Genomic DNA, 27,633 nt, shown 5'->3' on the forward strand with positions numbered 1-27,633 from the left:
TTCCTTCTATTGATGTAAATGTTGCCCTTCCGTTTCTCATAAATATCCCTTGCCTTAGTCTCCTAACCACAACCCTTGGGATTTCTCTTGTTGCCTCTCACGTTGGCCTTCTCTTTTTAGGTTAACCCTGTTAAAATGATGCCCTAAGATCCAGTTCTGCCCCGGCTTCACCTGAAACAGCAACTGGGCAGCAATCGAGACACAACTACTATGACCCACATTTAAACAACAGTCAGTTGGAGGACAGTCATAGCAAGCACTTCTATGGCACTTCCTGTATGTGTCAGGGGTCAGTCTACTAGTAAGTACTTTGTATGTTGACCTATCGCATCCTCACAGCAATCTTATGTGGTGGCACCATTTACACTAGCTACACGGAGGATAAAATACTTGGGAAGTAACTCAACAAATTGGAAAAAAGACCAAATAAAACTTTGAAACTCTATAGGAGTACTGCTCTGGCCACGTAGCTCAGTTGGTTAGAGCATCATCCTGATACAACAGGCTGTGGGTTTGATCCCCGGTCAGGGTGTACATAAGGAGCAACCAATGGATGCATAAATAAGTGGAACAACAAATGGATTTTTGTTCTCTTTCTCTCTCTCTGTTTCTCTCTCGCTCTCTAAAAACCCAAAAATAAATAAATAAAAAGAAAAGAAACTCCGTGGGAGGACAGATGGCTTGACTTACTGGAAAGACACAACAACACATCATGTTCTTGGATAGAAAGACAGCACCACAGCGATGTCAATTTTCCCCAAGTTCACTTTGAACACCATCACTCAAGATTCAGTCAGGCAAACATTGCCATACTGGGCAGTTCAACCGAGGGAATTTTATCCAGGGAACAAGTGGTAAACAAAAGCCAGAAAACCCAAATGGGGCATGGTGGCGGGGGTGGGGGGGGGTGGTGGGGTGGTGGTCACCCACCCAGGGATGACTCAGGAGCCTGCACTGTGGGTGGGAGTTGGGCCTGGGAGAGTGGGCTGTCCCCTGGGTGTGTGTGTGTGGTGGTGGGAGGGGATCCACCCTTTTTCTGCAGCACAAGAGTCAGAGAATAGAATGGCAGTCAGACCTGTCTGAACTATTGACATTGGAATTGCTTGCTCCTCTTCTACTTCCCCTACTACATTTGTTTTATTGACATATATTTGACATACAATATTATTATTATTTTTGAAGATGGAAAATTCATTTAGATGAAATTTAGCACACGGTGCAACTCCACTTTGAATTCTGTCTTTGAATCAGTCTCTCATTGTTTAGCAGAATCAGTGCCTCGCTAGAGTTTTCACCAAATGAGAATGTTCACCCAGGCACTACTGACTGTATTTAACTACTGTGTTTTCCAACGAGGGGCGTTTTGCGCCCAAGGGGGTGTTTGGCACTGTTGGAGACAATTTTGGTGGGCACAACTGTGTGTGCAGGTATACACTACTAGCCTTTAGTGGGTAGAAGCCAGGGAGACTACTCAACTTTTACAATACATGACAGTCCCCCATGTCCCCACAGCGAAGAATGATCTGGCCCAAAGTATCCATGTGCCAAGGCAGGGAAACTGCTCTAACCTGTTGGCAAGGACACTGAGTGTGCAGGTGCTGGTGTTCAGAGCCTCTCACAAACCCAACCTTTTTAAAAAGTTTATGCAGATTTTGTATTGTGCTCATAATATAAAAATGTCACAAATTCCTCACCATCAGTCTAGGTAAAGTTCCAGCTAGAGCTTGGCTCTGTGTGTCCCTAGCACACACCTGGATCCCAGGAGGTGAAAATCCCGCTTTGAGGAGCTTAGGGCTAAAGTGAATCAGTCCCGGTAACCAATGCCCAGTGACTCGGGGTGATGGCCAGACCAGGACCTGGCCCAGTGGTGTTATTTGCAGATACTGGAGGCCAGTCTTCTGGTCTAGCTTACCTTTTCCTAGATACTCAACTACACTATTTTCCAGTCATCTTGACATCGTAATATAACACTGATAGACTTTAAAAAGTTATTGTATATTTATTGTGAAAATCACATTCATTGTAGAATAATTAGTATACAGACTCTGAAGAAAAAAAAATCCTTTATAATCTTCCATGATTAGAAAATCACTGGTGATATTTTGTGGATTCCTGAAAGTTTTATATATAAATGCAAAGTATAAGAACAGGTTTAATAATAAAATTGGGGACATAAAAATATATCCACTTTTGTGGCTCTGCTTAAAATATATTTCTTACTATTATATCACTAACATTTCCTCAACAATTAAATATTCTTTTGCACCATAATTTTTATTAGTCTAAATAGCCATTCCATAATTTACTCCTTTTCTTAGACATACATGGAAGGCTACTTCTAAGTTTTAAAGTACTGCAGTGGATATCATTTTCTTTCTTTTTTTTGTTAATCCTCACCTGAGGATATTTTTTCCGTTGATTTTTAGAGAGAGAGGAGTGAAAGGGAGGGAGGGAGGGAAGGGGAGAGAGGAAGAGAAACATCGATGTTTCTCTTTCACATGGATTGGTTGCCTCCCGCATGCAACCAGACCAGGGCTGAGGTTGAACCTGCAACCCAGGTACATACCCTTGACTGGGAATCGAATCCACAACCCTTTAGTTTGTGGATGGATGCTCTAACCACTGAGTCACTTGGCCAGGGCACCTTTATTTGTGTTCTTGCTTTATGAATAGCAAAGCACCAAGTTCCCAAATATAATATCCTTTGCCTATTTTTCTTTCATGATATTCTTTTTATTGATTTGTTAGAGCTCTTCCTATATTAAGGCTCATAACCAAATTTCTATAATCTATATTGCATATATATTGACCAATTTTCTTCTTTTCTTTTGTATATTGCATTTGGACTTGCAGAAGTTTTCCCATTATATTTTTTTTACAAATACACATTTAAAATACCATATAAAACAATGTATTGATGTGTACATACTGTCTTTCTTCACACACAGCTCATGAAACAATTTCATTTAAATTATTCACAAATGTATTTGACATTTATGTTTGTCCTCACTATGCCACTGATTACTTTTTTTGTCACTTAGCAGTTACTCTGGGCCATTGTGAGAGTCATTGGTGCTGTTTGCCAAATATTTCTAGCTGTCCACTATCTAGGCCTATGATAATGCTCTGCTTGGCCCATTTTAATCAATGAGTTGTAAGTGGGAATTATTGACACATAGTATCAATTCTAGGCTGAACCAGTTACTGTTCAGTACAGTTCTCTCTTTCCCTCTGCACAGTGATTGACAATGCTCCAGAAGTCAGCCCTGATCCCTAAGAGACTGTGACGAGCAGAACCTCCTGCTGACCAAGAGGGATGTGTAGCTGAATGAGAAATCTCAGTGTTTTAAAGCTTCTGAGCTTTGGGGGCAGTTTGTTACCACAGCATAAGCTAGCCTCTCCTGACTGATACAGTTCACCCTATTCACTTCCATTTAAGTCATATCAGATAGAGCATTAAAAAAATCTGTGTATGCAGTCTCTAGAACAGTGGTTCTCAACCTTGGCTGCACATTAGAATCACCTGGGAATCTTTTTAAAATCCTGATTTCTGGGCCTCATCCTCCGGAAATCCTGTTTCTTTGTTACTAATGTTGTGGCCCCACCCCATAACAAAGAAACAGAATTTCCGGAGGATGAGGCCCAGAAATCAGGATTTTAAAAAAGATTCCCAGGTGATTCTAATGTGCACCCAAGGTTGAGAATCACTGCTCTAGAATTTATCCCAAACCACTGCGGAGAGCGGCTACAGCGTTTGGACAGGTTCAAGCCTGGGACTAATGAGAGGGCACGATCCTCTCGTGGCAAAGCCACGTGCAAGTCCCAGCACAATTAGAGCCAAAGGCTATAGTTGTAAGGTTGACCTTATGGTCTGAACCTGTGGCCCCACGTGGCTGAGTGATATGGGCTGTGAGAGGTGCAGCAAGTAAACAAAGCTTGATCAGGTGCATGTAATTGAGTAGATTCGAAACCTGTGAGAACGTTGTAACCATGCCCTCACTTTGCCTCATGGGATCTGGTTATAAAACAAAGACTCGGCTTGCAGGCCATGGCACTGTCTCTCCATCAGAGAGCAGTGTCCCACCCAGACCCAGCTTTATTTTCTTGTCTGTCTTTTCTAAATCCTTCACTGCCCCCTCTCAGGTTCACCCATGGCCGAGCTGGCACGGCACAAACCACAAGTAGCCATTCGTATAAAATTAGAACATTGCTTTTCTCACTTGTCCCTAGATATATATTCTTACTCTTAGCAACTGCACCACCTACTAAATTGCCTTACACTTTTTTAGTGTGAATAAAAACCTTTTAATTTGAAAGACATTAAGAACCACTCAAGTAGAGTGAATAGTATAATAACTCTCACTGTATCCATTACTTAGCTTTAACAATGATCAGACTTGCAGAAATTTTTAAAGGTTTTATGTAATAATACTTATTACTTTTTTTGTTAAATATTTTCCCTTTGTGTTTATGCTTAGAAATTTCTCTTTGCCACAATACCAGTGATTGAGTTATTTTTTGTGCAGCTGTTTTTTTTTTAAAAATATATTTTTATTGATTTCAGAGAGGAAGGGAGAGAGAGATAGAAATATCAATGATGAGAGAGAATCATTGATGGGCTGCCTCCTGCACATCCCCTACTGGGGATTGAGCCCCAACCCGGACATGTGCCCTGACCGGGAATCCAAGTGTGACCTCCTGGTTCGTAGGTTGATGATCAACCACGGAGCCATGCCGGCTGGGCGTTTTCATTCTTTATCTACTACTTTTCCACACATGGAGTGTTGGAGGGGGTACTAAGTCATACAGGGCCTTCAGCAGGGGCGATGGGTGAATGGATTCTGAAAGGAGCTGGGCTTACTTTCAGAGAATTGCTGGCCACATCTGTAGGGGAAAAGGGGTTGTTGAGACAAGGAATCCAGAGCAGGTAGTTAATTTGGGGAGCGATGGTCTCAAGAAGCATTAGTGAGCGGTGGGGTAGCAAGAGACATGAGGGAGAAATGACAGCCCAGCATGAGCTGATGAGCAGGTTTCCCTGAGGGCAAGTGGGCTTAGTCCCTCTGGAGACCCCTAGTGAACCTGCCACCAAGACAGCGAGGCTGATGGTTGCCCCGGGGGTGTTAACTCCCCACGGAGCACACTGAGGAGTGTAAATCCATGGTGCCCAGAAGCCCTCAGGAGAGGTGCAGAGAGAGGATGGCTGGCCTTGCGGGAGCGGGGCCCTGCAGCCGGCTACGGGCATCGCAGAGCCGGCCTGGTGCCCGCATCAGGTTCTGTGGAGTCCACCAGGAGTGGGGTGAGGGTGTCAGAATCTCCAGGAAAGCCGAAAGGAGGATGGTGCCGTCACCCGAAGCCCACCGACCCTGTCTTCTGTTTCTTGTCAGAAGTGAAAGGAGGGATTGTAGCTGCAATACCCGTTTCAGAGGCTGAACCGTGTAGTCCTCCCTGCGGCAGCCCTGCTCAGCTTCGTTTGGCTTTAGGACATAAATCGGCTCGTGGAGAATTCCTGAGAGCTCCTTGGCAGGAGGCATTCATTGCCCGCCAGAGGCCTCGGCACCTGCTCCCCTTGTGTCAGACCCACTGTTCTGATGAAATTCCAGCAGGCCGCACCAGCCTGGCCCATTCCGGATTAATCACTGTCTCCCTAGGCAGCCCTCCACCTGCCTCCCTTTTCTGGATGGTGGCTTTTGACCCAATCTCTTGCAAGTGACCCCTCTCTGGTACATTCCGGCCCGATGATCTGTGCGTGTGCCCTTTGCAGCTCCCCAGGGAATAAACAATCGGTGCTCTGTCTCATCGGTGCCTCAAAGGACTTCCTATGGCCTTGTCCTGAAATAGCCTTAAGCTTTTCTCTTTGGTAGCACTCTGAGTGTGATTAATACGAGGTTGGGATGTAGTCATTGGAACCAGCCAAAGACATGTCAGGGGTGCTCTGGGTGGCTGCACTTCCTCAAGATGTGGAAAGAAATTCATGAATCAACTGTCACTTTCAAGGCCCTCGAGTGTTACCTGAATTCTCCTCCTGGTTGTTAGCGTGATATAAGAGACCGTGTCCCGTATGCTGGCCTTTGTTGCTCCATCAGTCTCTACGCAAGGGCTCCATCTTTTTCTGCCCAGCAAATACATGGGCTGGTCCGTTAGACCCAGAGAGCAATGGCTCTAGGACTCAGATTAGGTTTTACTCAAACTGCAGGTTGGAGATGGTAGCAGAGGCGGCAGTGGGTATCGGCCATATCCTTTAAACCTTTTATATTCTGTGCACTGGGGATTTCCAAATGCCAGCACAGGCACCTCTTGGTCTAAGGCAGCGGTTCTTAACCTGTGTGGGTCACGACCCCTTTGGGGGTCGAATGACCCTTTCACAGGGGTCGCCTAAGACCATCGGAAAACACATATATAATTACATATTGTTTTTGTGATTAATCACTATGCTTTAATTATGTTCAATTTGTAACAATGAAATTGGGGGTCACCACAACATGAGGAACTGTATTAAAGGGTCGCGGCATTAGGAAGGTTGAGAACCACTGGTCTAAGGGCTTTCTCCCAAGAGTCTGAAGGCTGCTCTGCACACCTGCCCTTGGGCTGAAAGTGCTGGAGCATTTACTTAGACAGTGATGTTTATCCCGCTCCCTTGACATCTGGTGGGATAACTTCGGTGTGTTTTACGTAGTTTGCCAGCTTCCCAATGGGATTATGCTCCAGTTGCTCACAGCGATAGTTGGCTCAATAGCACACCCTTTATTGGTCCTTTTCTTCCCTGTCATACCTCCCTATTTACTACTGGTGGTCCGTTGTTTCCCAAATTAACTACTTGAACTCAATCCTGTCTCAGGGTCTGCTTCTGGGGCGTCCCAGACTAAGAAGTTACTTATTAGATATCTCATAATCCCGGGGTCTCTGCCTGCAACCTACTTCCCATATACGATGTGAAGATCGCTTTAACTGTAAATTCAACATGTGGACTATGAAGTGAAGAGGAAAACATTGAGATAAAGGAAAACTTTTCCTCTTCCCTTCCTCTCATTTGCTCTTTGTTGCCTCCTCACGTATTTATTGAGCAAACTTTGGAGATGCAAACTCAGATCCCTAAGGATCCAGGTAGGTGATGTTTTTGTGTGAAGCAGATGTGATACAATTGGGAGTGGTGGGGTCTGTGGCAAACAGTACACTCCAGAGCAAAGTCTCTTATTCTCCTTTCCCTCTTCCTTCCTTTCTTTCTTTTTTTAAAAAATATTTTTTATTGATTTCAGAGAGGAAGGGAGAGGGAGAGAGCGATAGAAACATTAATGATGAGAGAGAATCATTGATTGGCTGCCTCCTGGCATGCCCCACACTGGGGATCAAGCCTGCATATGGCCTGACCGGGAATCGAACTGTGACCTCCTGGTTCATAGGTCAACACTCAACCACTGAGATACATAAGCAAGGTATCCCTCTTCCTTTTTATCATTACCACTAGGGGCCCAGTGCATGATTTTGTGCACCTTGAAAGGAACTGGGCTACAAGGCTGCGGGGTGCACAGGGCCGGGTCTCGGCCCATCCTTCGTGCCCCTGCCTGGCCCCTCCCACAATGGCCCCTGGTTCCCTGTCTGGGGCAGCCCCGCTCTTGCCGCTGCTCGCACCCACTGATGGCGTGAAGCAATTGGGGCTGGCACCAGCCAGGGCCGGCGTTGTCAGTGGGTGTGAGCACCGGCTGCTGCCTCAATTGCCCCTCAGGAGCAGGGGAAGGTGGAGAAGCCCTGAGGGGCCATTGGGGTTGGCAGCCGCTGCTCACATCCACTGATGGCACCAAGTGATTGCGGCCGGGGCCGGGCCCCGTCAGTGGGTGCGAGCACCGGGCGGGACCATGGTGTGTGGGAGCAAAGAATTTTCAGTAACCACCAGAGGCTTGCCCAGATGACAGCCACTGGCGAAGCCTTGGTCTGGCTCCCCCACTCACCTGCTCCACCATCCCACCGTGGTTGGCACCCATCATGTTCTGTGCATACCCCCTGGTGGTCAGCACATGTCATAGCAACCAGTTCGGTTTTCCAGTTGTTCTGCTGTTCAGTCTATTTGCATATTAGGGTTTTATATATTTAGATGTTGGTCAAACAAAACCTGTCTGCAGGATGCTGAAGTTCAAAGGCAAGCGTAAGAATTGCCTTTGTGCCAAAGGTAATTATCTGACTTTTGTTTAGGTGGAGACCACCTTGCAGAGGTGGGTTTTTCTTTCTAGGAGACCAGAAAACTGAAATAACGGGGAGGAAATATATAACAGGAATGTATAATACATGGCCACTCACAAAATTCTACAACACTCTTCAAAAGTGTCACCTTGAAACCAGGAGAGAATCATCCCCAGAGCCTGGGGGAAAGTCAAATGAGAAGCCATGTATTTTTTATCATCCTTGCTTTACTTTCTAAAATATTTACATGCTGTCATCTGAAGATAAGTCATAACAAATTCTCTCTTAGGTTTTGGCGTGCTTGGCATGCTTTGCAGAGCAGTCACACTTGAAAAGGCCCTTTGAGTTGCAGCAGGGGAGGCTACAGATGGAGGAGAGAGAAATGCCCAGACATGAGGTGCGGTGGAAGAGTTCAGAAGTCCGTGGAAAATGACAGGAGGCACCCAGGGACGTGCTGCACCGAGCACCATCTGCATTGTAAATTCTCACGGAGGGCACATGTCACCTGCTCGCTTGACACTCTTTTGGCCTCGAGTGTCAAAAAATGCTTCTCAGTGAAAATTCACGTCTGCCGGGAAGGGGGCCATCTGCCAAGTGTTTCCCTGGGCACCTCCTGTCACTGGTGCTGGGCTTGGATGTGTAACCATTTCTTTCCAGCCACACAACGAATAGTGCGGTAAGGAAACAAGCTGTTTGTCTGTACGAGTTTCATCCTAAAAAGTCCTAAAGGGTCTCTGGGTATTGACATGAGGCTGCACCATCACCACCTCCCCTTGGATCCTGTTGGGAGACCCCCCTCTCTGTAAACGGCATGGTGCCATTCAAATGTCAGGGGTCCTTGTTGCTATCTCAGGCTGAATGTCAAGAGCTGATTGGCATAACCTTGTAATAAAACATCACTTTATTATTTCCCCAATGGGCCCCATCCTAGTGTCAATGTTTAGCTACTGTTCACTTTCAGAAACTCACTTTTCTATTTCATAATTGTGTTTCTGGGATCTCTTTGTTAAGTTTACGAGTGCTGAATGGTTTAAGGCGTGAGGTTTTTTTACTTGAATTACTTCGAAAAGTTCTTCCTCCACAGTCTTGGGAAACTTGTCATTTTTTTTGGTTAATCCTCACTGGAGGATATTTTTCCATTGATTTTAGAGAGAGTGGAAGGGAGGGGAAAGGGGAACCTGCAACCCAGGTAGATGCCCTTGACCAGACATGAACCTGTGACCCTTCGGTTCTCGGGCTGATGTTCTAACCATTGAGCAATCGGCCAGGGTGGGAAACTTGTCATTTTTGGGAAAAACAAAACCTTAGTGTTTCAGGTGTTTTTCCTCTTTCCAAAGGGAATTCCCAGACTCATGAAGGCAAAGCTGGCTCTTTATTATAAGTAGGTATCTAACTGCTATAGTTGAAGAAAAGTCAGTAGTCCTTAACCAGGAGTGTGCTGGCAAATGCTGGGGGCACAAAAAAATCTCTATTTGCCAATTTCCATATCTAATTTCAAGTTACCCATGTGATGTCATCAGGGGCCAACTCCAGCATGGCACTGCCCCTAATGCAGACACATTTTTCTCTCCTGGCATTGTATCATGGGAAATTTTGCACGCTTCTCCTTTGAGGGACTATGTTAGAAAATGGAGGAAGGATACTTTCAAGGTCCCAAAGGAGAAGAAAAAAGTTGTCCTTAGATGAACTATCAGTCATCTTGGCTATAAACATCACGAGTAGCCTGGCAAAGTGTCCATGTCGTTTCCATAGTGCTTGGGTCTGGCCAACTCCCCTTTTTGACTGTCCATTCTAAGTAGGAGCTGTATTGATTTTCTAGGGCTGCCGTAACAAAGTACCACAAGGCTGGTGGCATAAACAACAGAAACATATTGTCTAGCAGTTCTGGAGGCCAGAGTCCAAGGTGAAGGTTCTGGCAGGGCTTGTTTCTTCTGAGGGCTACGGAGGAAGGATCTCTTTTCTCTCTTGCTCCTGGCGTCTGGTGGTTTGTTGCCAATCTTTTATGCTCCTTGGCTCGTAGAATCATCACCCCAATCTCTGCTTTCATTTTCTCATGGTGTTCTCTCTGTGTCCAAATTACCCTTTCTATACAGACACCAGACTTATTGGATTAGGGGCCCACCATGCTCCAGTATGACCTCATCTTAACTAATCACATCTATAATGACCCTATTTCCAAATAGGATCACATTCTAGATACTGGGAACTAGGACTTCAACATATAAATTTTGGGGGACACAATTAAACCCATAACAGCGGGGGAGCATATGGTCTTATATTTCTGTTTAGACCGTTGAAAGAATTCAACAGCTCAGAAAAATGTCGTCAGAGGGCTGAAAGGCCAGGACGAATATAAATGACTGCCATTTGAAGTTATTGGGATAGAAAAGAAAGGGGCTGTGCTAGCAACCATCTAACAGTTAAACTCTAACTGATCCTTCAAGTTTTAAACCTTTCCAAAAGAACCTCCCTTGGAATATAGGCAGAAGATGCCTCCCCTAACGTTGGGCCCAAATCCCCCTAACACATTGGAGTGGAGCAGATGGCAGTTGGGTAGAGGCTGACAGGTTGTGATAAAGGAGGGTGCTAATGGGACCTTGTCCAAGAAGTACCATGTGAGCATAAACCTCAAGGAGGAGAAAACATTGATTGAAGAGATAAATATATAAAGTCAGTGAGAAACAGCAAGGTGAGAGTGGCCGAGCCCCATGATTGCAGGGCCCTAGTGGGGATCTCTACACACTCTTTGGTAAGATTCCTGCAGCCACCTTGGGTCTAGAACATGTCTGGTTCCAGTCTGTATAAGGTCCTGCCTGAATCCATCCTGTTGCCCTCATCACTCCTCCTACATCTTTACAATAATAAACACATTCAGTTGAGCTAGCTGGGTCTCTGTTCCTGTAACTGAGAGATACAGTAGAGCATACGGCTCAGTCAGCTGTCAACCCATCCAAGGCACCACCCTGATGAGGACATGCAGTGCCATGGCCTCCAGAAAATGAGTTACCTCTACTTCCCTTTTCTACACATTGTGGCCTTTTTAGAACAATATATATTATGGTCTTAGTATCTTAGGGTTACATGATACGCATCCTTTCAAACTTTAATGGGATTTTGTTAAGATGCAGATTCTGATACATCAGGTTGGGTGGGTAGGGTGGGGCTGAGATTCTAGGTTTCTCACAAAGTCCCTGGTGGGCCAGTGGCCACACTTTGAGAAGCACTGATGTGGCTATCTTGCAAAAGAAGAAAGTGAGGAATGGAGAAACTAAGTCACTATTCTGAGGTCCCACAGCCAATGAGGAACAGGTATCCCAGCTCTCAAGCTCAGTTCTCCACATATTCATGTTAAAGGGATAGACGTCATATTCATGCCAATCCTTAAATGACAACCCCTGACCAGAGGAAGCAAACCTCTTATGCAAGGTCAGCCACTTCATGAAGATGGAGATATGGACAGGCTAAGTGGAAAAGTCCATCATTCTGAGTGATGATTCCATTCATGTGCTTCCTCCCATGTGGAGCTAGTGACAGCTCTGGTTGGAAGAGAAATTGTGGCTGGAAGGATACAAAGGCCTTGATAGGCCTGGTTGTGTTCTAATAAAATTTTATTTGCAAAGACAGCTGGTAGGCTGGATTGGGCCTGTGAGCCAAGATTAGTTGACCCATGTTCTAAGGTTGACTTACTGTTTGCTATTGTTTAGGGCCCAGATGCTGTCAATTTTTGTCCAAGGAGAACTTTAGTCCATTAAGACTAGGATTGTGTGTGAGCAAGCAACAACTTGAGGATCTAAAGTTAGATTTTTCATGCCTAAATTTACTCTAATCAAGCTGAGCTCATTTAATCAATTCTTTTACAAATTTTATGCTGCTTCATATTCAGAAGCTTATATTCAATAGGATTACAAAAATTGACATAGGGACAAAAGCTAAGGAATGATTTTGGAGGCCATGGTTGGCAACGAGAAGGGAAGAAAGGGGTAGCAGTTGTACTCACAACTGTAAACCTACTTTTCCCCCACTCTGTATATTCACAGGACACGAAATCAGTATCTGAGATATCTGCACTCCCATACTTATTGCAGCATTATTTATAACAATCAAGACACGGAAATAGCCTGTGTGCATTGATACAAGAGTGGATAAGAAAATGTTGATATATACACAGTAGAATATTATTCAGCCATAAAAAAGAAGAAAAGCTGCCATTTGTGACAACATGGATGGAAGTTGAGGGCATTATGTTAAGTAAAATAAGTCAGAGAAAGACAAATACTGTATGACCTCACATGTGGAATCTGAAGGAACCAAATTCATAGAAACAGAGAGTAGAATGATTGTTACCAGGGGCTGCAGGGGTGGGGGTGAGGGGATTGAAAAGATGTTGGTCAAAAGGGTACACATTTTCCAGTTCTATGATATGTAAGTTCTGGGTATCTAATGTCCAGCATAGTGACTATAAAAAAATAAAAGAAGGCTTGGCATATTGTAACTCTTAAAAAAAAGTAAAAGAAAAAGTAAACTTCACCTGTCTGCTCTAATTTTCTTCAATATTTTTACCTTTTTGGGCTACTGTTAAAAATAGTATTTTATCCCTATACCTCTTTTAGTGTTATAAATGTATAAGTAATGAATTTATATATTTCCACATACAGACTGCAAATAATTTAAATATATACATAGAATAGATGCATTTTACACTTTATAATAGTGCTGGTTTATGTATCCAAATATGGCTATGGGCATTTCATCTAGTTGAAATTTGTCAAAACCCAAGAAGCAAAATTAAAAAAAAAATTCCTAAAGTGGATTTCCCAGTGCCCGTATTCTACACGTCATATTCTTGCCTGGCCCCTCACTTAAGACCTAATTACTCTCACTCTACACACCATTGTGTCATCTTTGGCCTGGGATTCCCACACGGTGGCTGAACAGAGAAGTAACCTGGGTGTCACCCTGATGGAAATCCAATCCTGAATGAAGACCTCATGTGGCAAAATGACTACACTGCCTCGTGGGTGTGATGGCACCGACGGGGAGAGATTCTGAACTCAGCGCATTGCAAGAACATGTGAAAACACAACATTTCGGTAAGTCAAGCCACGAGTCTTCCAGCTGAGGCCCAGGAATGGGGAGCAGGGACAAGCATCCCCACGGGGCCACCTGAATTCCTGATCCACAGACCCCTCGAGCCTAGTGACACACCCTGCTTCATGCACAGAGTGTGGGGGCTGTGGGTTAAGCTTCCACGTGGCCAGGGCAGGCACCAACCCTCTGGGGGGCATGGCCCAGTCCCAAGCACTTGTGTATTTACCTCATTTACAGCGGACAAAGATCCCAGGAAGAACGTATTGTTATCACCATTTTACAGGCAAGAAAACTGAGGCACAGCGAGGTCAAGTCACTTGCGAACGATAGACGCCTAGACACCGAGTGCGCACCTGGGACCTGAAGCCAGGGAGACTCTGACCCCGGAGCCTGCGGTCTTATCTGGGTGGCCGCTGCCCTTGGATCTCAGCAAGGGAATCCCCGCTGCCCTCTGTCTTGGTTCCATCTCCTTGGCTCTGTCTGTTCCTGGGCTAATAATGTCTGGGAGGCCATGGAGACGCTGTGGGTTTATAGCCCCCGCTGGATCCACGAGGGGTTTGCACAGATGCTCCACTGCCTGCGGGCTCTCCTGTCAGGCCCCTTCCTGTGGGCACCAGGGCAGAACAGGACCCTCCTTCTACCCTCTCCTTTTCAGGGGCCCGGTGCGCTCACTGCCTGCGTCTGAAGGCGCCCCTGCCTCCTCTGGCCTCCCCGCTCCACCCTTTGTCCTCCACAGACGTCCATCTCCTTCAACAAATCTGCACGCCTAACTCTGTTTCGGGGTCCTGTTTTTTTTTTTCAGAACCGGGGCTTCGCATAGGGTCACAGCCCACCTCTGCCCCCCGCACTTCCCCTTCCTCCTCTATCGTCACCTCCTCTCCACCCGCGTGTTGGACCAGGGCCTCCTGTTGGCAGGACCGACATTACCTTGTTCACACCATCCGCCATCGCCTGAAGCGTGAGCTCCCGCGGCCCGTCCACCGTCTTCCCGTTGTCTGTGGGGCCCCAGCTGGCGCTGTAGATGTCGATCAGCTGGGGCATGTGGCTGATGGAGGAGGCCTCGATGATGTCCGTCATGAACGGCTGGTCCAGCATCCGGATACCTGTGGACACGGCAGGAAGGGAAACACGGGGTTTTCGTCCCCAGTTCCCAGGAGACATGGGGGAGGAAGGCTCAGGTCTCGGGTGCGGCTGGAGGGTCCTTCATCCTGAGTGCCCTGGGGATGCTGCGGAATCCGGAGCCCAATCAGGGTGTGGTGTGAGGGCTACACCTTCAGAGGATCAAGCAGGAGGCACAGACAGGCCCACCCACCCTTCTGGGACCCCACCCTCACCTTTCCTTATGCAACTGTTTGAGGATGATCTTATTTCCCTAGCAAACTTAGCTACAATTCCCAATGGGGAGAGCCCACCTTGGTTGAGGACATTCCTGTCTCTAAGTGGAAGGTCAGCCTCTGAGACTGGGTGTTGACTGGGGCCAAGCCTCAGAGGAGAAATAAAGTTACTGTGCACAACAGTGAGGGGGAGGCAATAGATATTAGATATTGCAGGAGAAATCCCAGAGGACAGAGGGCAGAGGGCAGGAGGGGCAGGGAGAGTGTAGGTAAGTGCAGGGTCAGGAAAAGAGGAACTCTAGGTCTCATTGTATCTGAGAAGGGCCTTTGGGAAGGACAAATGTTGCGTGGCTTATTCTAACATACACTAGTAATGGGGTGCGTGTACAACCCCCTCCTCTTTCTCCCCTACGGCTTCTTTGTAAAGTTGGCATTACTCTCTGATGCCTGTGGGAGTGACTCCTTGCTGAGCAGCTGAAAAGGAGCAGCCTGCTGCATGCAGTCCTGGACTGTGTGTGTATGTGTGTGTGTATGTGTGTGTATGTGAGTGTGTGTGTGTGTGTGTGTGTGTGTGTGTAAACCTGAACCGGGCGGAGGCACACGGAAATGGGGCATGCCTGTGCCACCTGTGGGTCACATCACCCTCTGGGTGTCCGTAGAAAGCCTCTCCAGGGTTAACTCAGCTGCAGCCAACAGGATGGGCTTTCTGTCCCTCCATCACTAATCTCCAAACATTGCCCTGTGGGGCCATATTGTTCTCTGCTTGATACACTGTTTTGTGGCAAGGAGCCTAGAATTTTAGTCCCCTGACCTAAGTCTTTCTGTCCACGGGAATTTTGAAATGAAGGGGCTGGGCTGCACCCAGTGAAAGCTTGGATGCGGACACTCCTTACTCATCCCCCATGACCAAAGGACACCATTGCGCAAGCATCACTCTCGCATGGCATGCAACCCAGTTTAAATAAGGACAACTAGGGTTCTTGCAGGACTTGTGAAACGGACATAAAATTGTCTTCTCTCTTAAGGGCCTCTCTTTTCTCCTCAACATCCCATAGCCATCCCTGTGCCTGCATAGCAGCTTCCCCCAGTGCTCACCCTCCTCCTGACTACCCTCCGTGTTCAGCAGGCATTTCCCCAGAAGCCTTCCTGGACCCAGCTCTCCGGGTTTTCCATTAGCATCACACTTTCAGCCTCCCAGGACAAGTGTTTGTGTGCTTCATTCGCCACCAGATGGCAAGGTCTTTGAGTACAGGGCATGTGTCTATTTTGTTCACGTCTGTGTTGCAGGGCATCAGCATGGCGCTTGGAGTTTATCTTAAGCTTGATAAATATTTGGTGAATAAATGTATAGGATTATTACTTTATGTAGTCCATTTTCTCCCTAATAGAAATAACAGGTCCAGAAGAACAAATAACAGTTTCAGATTTTCCATCCTCTGCCATTAACTTACAAATCAACACACTATTTTTGCCAACAAATACCCAATTATGAGTTAATATCCTTTTCTCCTGGAGGAAGCTCATCCAAAATAAGCATGGTTTGAACTTTCTGGGAGCTAAGTTTTATGGTTCATTTTCTAAAAGATAGAAAATTGAAAACCATCTTTTTTTTTTGGTCCATCTACATTTTACTTATTTAAAAAATTTGTTCAACAAAGATGACCCACAGGTCACAGAATAAACCAAATAGTGCAGCTTCTTCTTGTAAGAAGTCATGCCCACTTTGTGGACGGGGAAACATCACAGAGAGGTTGGTATTCTTTTTCTTGCAAGAAGAAAACTCAGATGGTTTTGAACTTGTCCAGTGCCCAGATGCCAGGACTGAACAGCCACCTTAACTGGAAGGTGAGAGAAATTTGAACTTGGCCAGAGTAGGTCTGGACTGTCCCATCGCATGCCAGCCAATGGCAGCACTAGATTTTGTCATACAGCCAGTGCCTGGTGCATTCAGCCGTGTCCTATACCCTCTCTATTTGCAGTTCTTATCCCCCTGTCTCTCTCCCTCTTCATTCCCTCCCTGGCTCCCTGTTTACAGCACAGACATCAAGCTGGTGTGCATTAATCTTCTGACTGTTTCAACATCGAGGGAGGCAAGGGCGCCAGAGACTGAAAGCAAAGCTCTCATTCATATTCAGGGGCCAGGCGCCCGACATTCTTTTAATCTCGTTAAGCTCTGGAAGAATGAGGCATGCATTAATTGAATGAGACACAGCATTAATTTTTGCAAGCAACTGCACCATTAGCAGCCAAGAGAGGCTCAGGGTGACCCAGGGTTTTTCTGGAGGGCCTCTTTTCTGGCTCTGGGTGCTCTAGGAGCTATAGGAGGATATATAGAGAGAAGACACAAGAAGGCATGAGAGAGAGAGGCAGAGCAGAGAGGGAAGACCAGGGTGCTAGGACTCAGTGTCTTCACATTTGTACAAATGCTCTACTGGCTGATGTAATTCAATGGTGAGGAGACACAGTGCACATCAAACATCGATTCCCTCCCCTAACCGCCCCCGCCCCCCAGGCCTGATCACCACATTAACGATCAGTAGTGACTCTACATCCCTACTTTTAGGTTCTGAGCTTCATGCCTGTCTGTACAACTTGCAGTGCTGCTAGCCTCTAGGGCAGCGATTTTTATTTTTATTTTTAACTGGTGTGTGCCATAAGACACATGTAATATCTGACTATTTCAGCAGGGGCACTGACCTCTTTTCCCTTAGATTGTCCAATAAAAAGACAACAGCCAACACAACAATAGTGATCTAGTGTGAATGTCCTGTCTCAAACCATAAATATATAGGTCATAATAGAGTTGCATCTTATTGGTCATGTCACATAATAAGTTTGAATATGGAAATTTAATATGCAATGAAGGTGGCATCACAAGTCGAAGGAACAGGCTGGATTAATAAATAGATGGTATTAGGCCCTGGCTGGATGGCTCAGTTGGTTGTAGCATTGTCCCATACACCAAAAAGTTTGTGGGTCTCTCTCTTTCTCTCTCTCTCTCTCTCTCTCTCTCTCTCTCTCTCAAAAATCAACAAACATATCCACAGCAAGGATAAAAAAATATATGGTGTTGGGAACATTGACTCATTGTTTGGAAAAAAATAAAACTGGACCCCCAGCTAGCACAACATACAAAGGTGAATCCAAATGGACTAATGAGCTTGTGCAAAAATTAGGGAGAAGATTTTTGCATCGATTAAAACTGATCAGGGGATAATCTCTAGGACATACCACAAGTGCTTGAAAATCAACAAGAAAAATACAGGAACCCCAATGGGGAAATGAGCAGGGTTTATAATAAAAGTGAACCCAAGAAGCTAACAGGTGGATGAAGAGATAGTCAATAATTTTAAAATCTTTTTTACCTTCAGAGGACTTATTTTATAATCACATCTCTGTAGCACCTCAATTTTTGCCTTTTCTTGAATACAGGGTGAAGAGAGACAGATCTAGGACCCTGGAGGGACTTGGGGTGTAGCTGCCAAGGGCTCCACAACCTATAACTGAACACCTTGAGACTACCAGAGACTAGCAAACTCTTGGTAGGCCACCAGGTGGCGCTCTACCCATCCCTAGCTCAGAAAGCTCATGAAAGATTCTCTGGAAGAGTATGGCTCAGAGTAATAAAAACCAGCCATTTTTTGTAACTGCCAACTAGAATGAACAAAATGTTCCCCCTAACTATGTAAGGTGGGGGAGCCAGAAATTCTGATTTTGTTGGGGTCCTCATGAAGAATTCCTTTTGCTCCTCTGGGGAAGCCTAGAGAACACTGGATATCCTACAGGACACAGGACACAGGACACGGTTACTGGAGTTTCCTGGCCTTTGAGCAGTTAGAATTAGCATGAGTGGTTACAGAGGAGCAAGTCTGGGGTTTAGGGAGTGGAAAAGGGGAGAAAGGTGGCTGCTTTATTGAAAATCTTTGTGTGGCTGGGTGTGCCTCCCACCAGCTCTGGTCTTGGTTTCTGGAATCTCAGAGCATTGCAGTGAAGGTTTCAGAGAGCAGGGTCATGTCTTTGAGGTATCAGGCTGCATTCACCCGCCTGTGGAACAGGGGTTAGTCTCCAGGTGAGGCAGAGGCTGTCGCCCCCATATGAGTGTCTTTGCTTGGCAGGAGTTCTCTGCCTTAGGAATTCTCCTCAGTTCCCGTGAGCTGGCAGGCTGGGCAGGCCAGGGTGTCCCAGGAGCCTTCCCCACCAATGAGGGATGGCAGTTGGTGAATAAACTCCCCAGCCTCCTCACCTTGAGAAGTGCATTTCCCCCCAGTTATTATTATTATTTTTTATTAAACAACTACTACAGATGTTCCCCATTCCACAACCTCTACCCAGCTTTCCTCTGGCCTTCACCACACATAGTCCATGGCAGTGCATATATGTTCTTTAGCTAATCTCTACACCTTCTTTTATATGGTTGGGGGATGAATTTTGAGGGGTATTCCCATAGTCCCTCAGATCCAATTGTCCATGGGAGCAACCAGCTTATCTACATTTACTATAGCTTCCTTCCCTTTGCTACCTTTCCCTCTCTCCAGCTTCCTGGGCTCTCCTTCCATATAAACTCCTTGCACCCGTAGGGAAGCAAAATTTGCCATTCTAAAGTGTGTCTTTCTGGCATGAGGATTATTTTATTTTTTAGAAACAAAGGACTCAAGAAGAACCTTTGATTGGTCAGTTCCAGGGCAGGGGGTCATTAGTCAATGCAGCTGGACCTGGTGTTACCCACCTGGATTTGCTGCTTTTCTGGGCCTGGAGCTGAAATACAACTGAGACCATGAACCCTGAAAGGGCACACCCCTAAGACCTTCCCTAAACTCCCAGCCTTTAAGTCCCCCCCTCCCCCCAAACAAAAGTCCCAGGAGCATACCTGTGCCTTTCCTGTCTTCTTCCCTACACCTGTGCATCTTAAACCAGTGATGACGAACCTTTTGAGCTCAGCGTGCCAGCATTTTGAAAAACCCTAACTAAACTCTGGTGCCGTGTCACATATAGAAATTTTTTGATATTTGCAACCATAGTAAAACAAAGACTTATATTCTTGATATTTGTTTTATATATTTAAATGCCATTTAACAAAGAAAAATCAACCAAAAAAATGAGTTAACGTGTTAGAGGTTCGCCATCACTGTCCTAAACTCTAAGGGACTCCAGGAGACTTGCAACCAGGGGAGCAATGGGCAGTGGCAGCTCATTCTAGGCCCGTGGTCGGCAAACTGCAGCTCGAGAGTCACATGCGGCTCTTTGGCCCCTTGAGTGTGGCTCTTCCTAAGCCTTGGGAGTACCCTAATTGAGTTAATAACAATGTACCTACCTATATAGTTTAAGTTTAAAAAATTTGGCTCTCAAAAGAAATTTCAATCGTTGTACTGTTGATATTTGGCTCTGTTGACTAAGGAGTTTGCCGACCTAGGCTAACCCCCTGAACCTGTCTCCAAGGCCTCCTTTGTTGCTTCTTCTATCCTAAGTCATTCCTTGTTTCACTGTCCCCAGCCTTAATAAACATAATCTCAAAAACAACACACACACAACGAAGAACCTTTGACCTCTCCCCTACTCCCTTACTGCCTAAAATAATTTAGCTAGAGGGCCTGCCCCTGGAAGGGAGCTCTCCTCATAGATACTAGTAGCTGTAGTGTAGTCTGAACTAGGTGTGGGGCCTAGGCTTTAGAGACTCAGTCTCCCACTCTCTGCATGGCCCAGCACACATTTGTTTACCAAAAATTTGCTTTTCCATCTCCCTGTGAATTGTCTTTCTCCCCTTTAAAGTTCCCAAACACTACTCACTTCTCCTTAGCTCAAGACAGCATATAAGCCTCAACTGCCCTATCTGTCCTTGGGCGCCATATTCTTATGGAACCTCCTTACATTTGTACATAGTTGAATCAGATTATTTTCTCCTTTAATCAGTCTCATGTCAATTTAATTCTTAGACCAGCCAGAAGAACCCAGAAGGGTAGGAGAAAGTTTTTCCTCCCTTACACACCCAAATTTTAGTCTCTGGATTTTCTTTTAGGTAATTCAAATGAAGAAGAGAGCAAGAATTTTAGCTACATTTTGAGTAGCTTAGATGTTTTCAGAGTTCAGATAATAGAGGGAGAGAGAGAGAGAAACATCAATGATGAGAGAGAATAATTGATTGGCTGCCTCCTGCATGCTCCCTACTGGGGATTGAGCCCGAAACCTGGGCATGTGCCCTTGACCAGAATTGAACCCGGGACCATTCAGTCCACAGGTTGACACTCTATCCACTGAGCCAAACTGCCGAGGGCTGACTTTTAACTTTTACCTGCAGTAGTTTTAAGAATCCATTGTTGGAAAAACCAGTTAATTTGGTTGTACAGAGCTTTCAAAACTATTTTGAAGACAATCACTGTGAATGAGAAATTCAGCCTTGAATTTTTCAGTTGCCTCCAGTTCTGTCTTGTGAATAGAGAACCCACCTCGCCTTAGCTATAACCCGAGGTACAAGCCTAGCTTATAAAATATTAATTGGGTGATATTCTTTCCCCTGATCTCATAATGGCTTCTGACATTTAAATGGTAGCATTTTGGATGCACACAAAGTAAAGAGAGCTGGAACCCGAGGGACCACGCGTCCTCTGTTTACATTTCAGAACCTCCCAATGTATGCTTTGGGATGTATTCTGCACCTAGCTCAGGCAAGCCTCTGAGCAAACAGTGTTGAAAGAGGTTAATGATGGGTTTGTGTAAGTTGCTCTTGCTTTATTTAGGTCCCCAGAAATGCAAGTGTCAGCACGAAGTTCGTTTATGGTTCCATTAAATCTCCAGGAAAAATATCAAGACAGTTGTAAAAAAAGAAAAACAAGGCTGGATGAGTCAGCCTAAACAAATTAAGAGCCAATTTGGGGCTAAACTTGGAACAAGCCAGGAGCCACTCCATTCTCCAGTATTTTGTTGAATGATTATGAACCTTGCTCTTTCATCCCCTCTCTCTCCCTCTCTCTTTTTGGGGGGTGGGGGCAGGTTTTGGTTTCTAATTTCTAGTGACTTGTCACTCTCATGTCTAAGTCTTCTGTAAAGATGGAATTGTTAAATGTCCTTCCTATGGAACTTAGTACAAAGGTTCTCGGTAGAATATATTTCCTTGAAGATGAGATGCATTGTGTAAAACCGAAAACAACAACAACAACAAAAGAACCATTTTGAAGATTCTGAGTGTGTTTATAGTAATCCATGCACATCTCCTATATTCTACAGGCTTTGTTTGAGTCTCATTAAGATTTTTCTGATACTGACACGAAAGAGTACAGACAGTACAATTCCATTTATGTAAAGTTTAAAAACTGGCACTAGCCAATGTTTGCTGTTAGAAATCAGGATCGTGATTATTCTTGTGTGCGTACATAGCAACTGGGAGGAGACACAAGGAGGGCTTTTGGGTGCTGGTAATGCTTTGTTTCTTGGCCAGTTTGTAAAAATCCATTGAGCTACATGTTTGTGACCTGTGCACTTTTCTGTATTTATATTACACCTAAATAAAAAATGTAAACACGTTAAAAATATATATATGTATTTTTTTTCACTTTTGTTAAACTCCATGTCTCAGATCTCCTGCCACAGTGGGAGTTTTTGTGTGTGTGTGTGTGTGTGTGTGTGTGTGTGTTTGTTTTGTTTGTTTTTTTAACTCTGTATGGGCCAGAGGGAGGAGGAGGGGGGCGGTCAGTGGGAGTTTTTAAAAAATATATATATTTTATTGATTTTTTACAGAGAGGAAGGGAGAAGGATAGAGAGCTAGAAACATCAATGAGAGAGAAACATCGATCAGCTGCCTCCTGCACGCCCCCTACTGGGGATGTGCCCGCAACCAAGGTACATGCCCTTGACAGGAATTGAACCCGGGACCCTTCAGTCCGCAGGCCGAAGCTCCATCCACTGAGCCAAACCAGTCAGGGCCACAGTGGGAGTTTTTGCCAGGCCCTGGCCATCCTGGAGACTAGAGTGTGATGTGTTTGGGGGCTGACTGTCTGGAGCAAGGCCTGCTGCTTGGCAGGGGCGGCTTACCTGCGACCTTGGAGTTGTATGCCACTCCGACCCCACAGATATTGTTGTTGGCCGCGGCAGAAACTTCCCCTGCACAACGGGTCCCATGGCTGTGGGGCAAAATAAAGACAAATTAGATACAGTTTCAAAAGACTCTGGAAGGGGTTCCTTAAATTCTGTCAATTGGAAGCAATTTGGTTCTTCTCAATGGCTTGGTTAGCCCGAAGCCAGCACTTGGCCCACCCAATTTTCCATCCTTGTATCCAGCGTCTCATTTCTTCCTCCTCCCCTCCCCTCCAGCCGCCTTCTTGGCCTTGGCTTATTTCTGACAAAAGGGGCTTCTCAGAACATTTCAACCTTGAAATCTGATCTTTACTTTAAAATTTGAAGTATCTTCCTGCACAAAACTCACATGTCTCTGGTTGGGAGAGCTCTGATTGAAGCACTAGAATTGTGGGCTGGTGCTTAATTTCAAGGCTGGCCCATCCATTGTGGGGAATGCTGCTTCACCTTTTTGGACCATAGACTCTTTTGAAGATCTAATGCTAGAGTATTCAATGCTACAGATTCTTACGTTCCTCCAGGAATATAAAAAGCATACACTGGCAACATTTTGCATACAGTTTCAAGGGAGTCCACAGAACCTGTGAGGCTGACCAGATTAAGACCCCCAGGCATTAATTAGGTAATCTTTCCAAGGTTTGCCCGGCTTTATAACTCTGAGCAAGCCTCCTCAGGGCTCATGTTCTAGAATATCCTCTGCAGCACTCACTGTAATTCCATTCGTTTTCTCCCTTTAGCTTGTCCTCTCTTCCCTTATATCACAGGTTCCAAATAGTTCTTCCCCTCCTATGTGTACTTCCCTCCTCCTTGAATTGTCCTGGTGACTTAGGTTGACCCATAAAATGCAAGGCAAGGATGATGAGCCACTTCTTAAGAAGCCTGGGAGAAACCAAGATGGCGGCAGAGGTAAACACGGGAGTTTGCTGCCTCGAACAACCACTTCAAAAATACAACTAAAAGACGGAACAGACATCATCCAGAACCACAGGAAAGCTGGCTGAGTGGATGTTCTACAACTAGGAGGAAAGAGAAAAGCATACCGAGGCTCAGAGGAGGCGCAGTGCTGAAGTAAAATACTAAGGTTCGGAGTGCATGTGGAGCGGGCTGGAGGCTGAGGGTGCGGTTGTTTTCAATCGGGAGGGAGTCTCAGGCTCTGAGCTCCAGTTCCGAGCGAGTCTCTAAGGACCCAGACTCATACGGGAGAAGCGGGACTGTCTGGCATCGCTCAGAACCCTAGGGCAGCTTTCTCTCCGTGGGGCTTGCAGCGACTACTGGGACACTGAGAAGCAGAGCCTCTGAGGGCAAGACTGAGAGCAGCCATAATTGCTAACCCCGCCCTGTTGATCCCGTGGGACCCGCCCCGCCCAAGCCCTGCAGGGAGGCTTTTGCTGGATAGCCTCAGGCAAAGGCTAGATTAGCACCTCCCTAGAGATCCAGGAGCCAGTGTACCCAGAGGTCAGAGTGGGACCATCCAGCTTTAAGCTCCGTGGAACCATAAAAGACACACTCAGGAGGCAGACTCAGTGAGCACCAAAGCCCCATTGAAGCAAGTCTAGCCCCAGAGGGGTGTCTCCAGCACAGAAGTTCTCCCACTGCAGACACAGCTGATTCTCACAGCCAATTGACCTGGAGGTCAATTCCTCACAGTGATAACTACAACAATCAAGGCTTAACCACAACAAGACTGTGCACAAAGCCCACAAGGGGGTGCACCAAGAGTGTCTACCTTAGGTAATTGGGACACTTAGCACAGAAAGGCACTCTATCGACACAGCGAAGCATAAAAAATGCCGAGACAAAGAAACAGGACACAAACAACAGAATTGGAGGAAAGCAAACTGTTGGATATAGAGTTCAAAACCACACTTTTAAGGTCTTTAAAGAACTGTTTAGAAGCCCTCGAAAAGACTGGTAAGACCGCCGATAAATGTAGTGAGATCCTCAAGAAATCTAATGAGACCCTCGATGTTGTGATAAAGGACCAACTAGAAATTAAGCATACACTGACTGAAATAAAGAATATTATACAGACTCCCAACAGCAGACCAGAGGGTCGCAAGGATCAAGTCAAAGATTTGAAATACGAAGAAGCAAAAAACACCCAACCGGAAAAGCAAAATGAGAAAAGAATCCGAAAATATGAAGATAGTGTAAGGAGCCTCTGGGACAGCTTCAAGCGTACCAACATCCGAATTATAGGGGTGCCAGAAGATGAGAGAGAGCAAGATATTGAAAACCTATTTGAAGAAATAATGACAGAAAACTTCCCCTACCTGGTAAAAGGAATAGACTTCCAAGTCCAGGAAGCACAGAGAACCCCAAACAAAAGGAATCCAAAGAGGACCACACCAAGACACATCATAATTAAAATGCCAAGAGCAAAAGTCAAAGAGAGAATCCTAAAAGCAGCAAGAGAAAGAAAATCAGTTACCTACAAGGGAGTACCCATACGACTGTCAGCTGATTTCTCAACAGAAACTTTGCAGGCCAGAAGGGAATGGCAAGAAATATTCAAAGTGATGAATACCAAGAACCTACAACCAAGACTACTTTATCCAGCAAAGCTATCATTCAGAAGTGAAGGCCAGATAAAGAGCTTCACAGATAAGGAAAAGCTAAAGGAGTTCATCACCACCAAACCAGTATTATATGAAATGCTGAAAGGTATCCTTTAAGAAGAGGAAGAAGAAGAAAAAGGTAAAGATACAAATTATGAACAACAAATACACATCTATCAACAAGTGAATCTAAAAATCAAGTGAATAAATAATCTGATGAACTGGTGATTGTAATAGAATCAGGGACATAGAAAGGGAATGGACTGACTATTCTTGGGGGGGGGGGGGGAGAAAGGGGTGTAGGGGTGAGTGAAGAGATTAGACAACAATCGTGCACCTATGGATGAGGACAGTGGGTGGGGAGTGAGGGCAGAGGGTGGGGTTGGAACTGGGTGGAGGGGAGTTATGGTGGGAAAAAAGAGTAACTAATGTAATAATCTGAACAATAAAGATTTAATTTAAAAAAAAAAAAAGAAAAGAAGCCTGGCACCCTGGCCGGTGTGGCTCAGTGTGTTGGGCATTGTCCCATGCACAGAAAAGTTGCTGGTTTGATTCCTAGTCAGGGCACATGCCCGGGTTTTGGGCTAAATTCCCTGTAAGGGGCGTGCAGGAGGCAGCAGATTGATATTTGTTCTCACATCAATGTTTCTCTCTCCCTCTCCCTTCCTCTCTCTCTCTCTAAAAAGAGGCCTGACAACTTCAGCTTCCCTCCGCTGGTGCCAGGTGTCACAGTCCCAGAAATCAGGATTTTAAAAAGACTCCCAGGTGATCCTAATGTGCAGCCAAGGTTGAGAACCACTGAGCTAGAGTCTAGCAGCTGCTAGACCACATATGGGTGAAAACACGCGGAGAGAGGGGCCTCCAATGTACCAATACGTCGGATGATATGCCTGACATGTGAGGGGAGTCGCATCCCTCCTCCCTTCCAGACCAGCCAGGGCACCCCTGTCAGCAGCTAGTGGAGAGAGACAGACTGTCCCTGCCCAGGTTACAGGGCTGTGAGCAAATAAATGTTCCTTTTTAAATTTTGGAGTAGTTTGTTAAGTGGCTATAGAGAAGTGAAACAAGCATAAATGTGTAAGTCAATCAGAATGCCCTGTTTAAATCCTACACAGCATTCAAGATGTGGAAGTCACCTGGCACTTACCAGTCCTGACCCTGAGAAGCCTATTTTAAAGATCTGTGAAGCAGCTAAGGGATTAAACGGTCACATTACCAAGTCTGCTGGAACCTTGTGTGCACGGCCTGCGGAAGGGCCAGGGTGGGGGTGGAGGTGGGGGCTGGCTTTTCCACTCACTACTCTGACTGTGGCGCAAGTAAGGAAATGTGGGTGCAGGGGCTGTCAGGCTACAGGGCCCCAGGAAGCTTTGATTTCTGCAGGGGTGACTAGTGTACTGTTTGTGACATCCTCTTGGGGCAAGCAAAGCTATTGCACAAGTCCTTAAAAAATAAAGTATAGACCTAGCCAGTTGCTCAGTTGTTAGAGTGTCAGCCTGCAGACTGAAGGGTTCAATTCTGGTCAAGGTCATGTACCTCGGTTGCAGGCTCGATCCCCAACCTGGTCAGGGCACAACCAATCGATATGAGATCAATGTTTCTCTCTCTCTGGTTCTCCCTCTAAAAATCAATGGAAAAAATATCCTCAGGTGAGGATTAACAACAGCAAAAAGAGTCTACATATATATTATATACACACACACACACACACACACACACTCACATTTTCTTTCTTTGTATGAGTAAAAGTAAATCCTGCCTCCATAAAGGCTACCTATGTCCTGGACTCTAAATTCCCTTTGAAACAAGAATAAAATCTGCATATTGTGTCCAAGTAAGCCCTGAAGTTACTGTAGAAGTTGGCCCTTGTGGTGACAGATCTGTGAAAACTTATAGCGCTGAGCCAACCGCTGTCTCCTTGTCCAAGTTTTCTGTAAATCATGTTGAAAAGGTGCTTAGTTAAGGTGGAACTTGATGGGAGAGTGTTGTGGATGTGGCTCTCATGGCTACTACCTTCTTATTCCAAATACTGAAGAAACTGATAACTAAAATGTTTAAAAACAGCATGAAAGCACACACATATGTAGCCATATAAACAAAATGATATCTATATCCCTTTATATTGATTTGCATATATACCTTAAATGTATAAATTTAAGTGTATGTTTATACTTATATCTACTTATATATTCATAATTATATACTTACACATTTATATCTAACACATACCTATGTATTATCTATACACCCATACATTATATACTTAAATATGTACATATATAATATACAAACCATATATAAAGTGTACATATGCTTTATATCAGTGCATAATTTAAAAAATGGAATGTTAATGGATACTGATTAAATGTAACTTGCTTGCTTGCTGTTTCACTCATGCTGAACAAATAATTTTTAAATAA

General features: G+C 45.3%; 1 protein-coding gene across 1 annotated transcript in view; it reads right to left on the reverse strand.

Moving 5' to 3' along the window:
* PCSK2 (proprotein convertase subtilisin/kexin type 2) overlaps nt 1–27,633 on the reverse strand; it is a 264,456-nt gene that overhangs the window by 31,735 nt on the left and 205,088 nt on the right. The window contains exons 7-8 of the mRNA XM_070419880.1: nt 22,617–22,705; nt 14,188–14,363 (exon numbers count right to left, since the gene is read on the reverse strand). Coding sequence (XP_070275981.1) covers nt 14,188–14,363; nt 22,617–22,705 — 265 coding nt within the window. The remainder of the gene's footprint in view (nt 1–14,187; nt 14,364–22,616; nt 22,706–27,633) is intronic.

Source organism: Myotis yumanensis, unplaced genomic scaffold (assembly GCF_028538775.1).
Source record: "Myotis yumanensis isolate MYYU_CA2020_CCGP unplaced genomic scaffold, mMyoYum1.0.hap1 SCAF_7, whole genome shotgun sequence".
NCBI lineage: Eukaryota > Metazoa > Chordata > Mammalia > Chiroptera > Vespertilionidae > Myotis > Myotis yumanensis.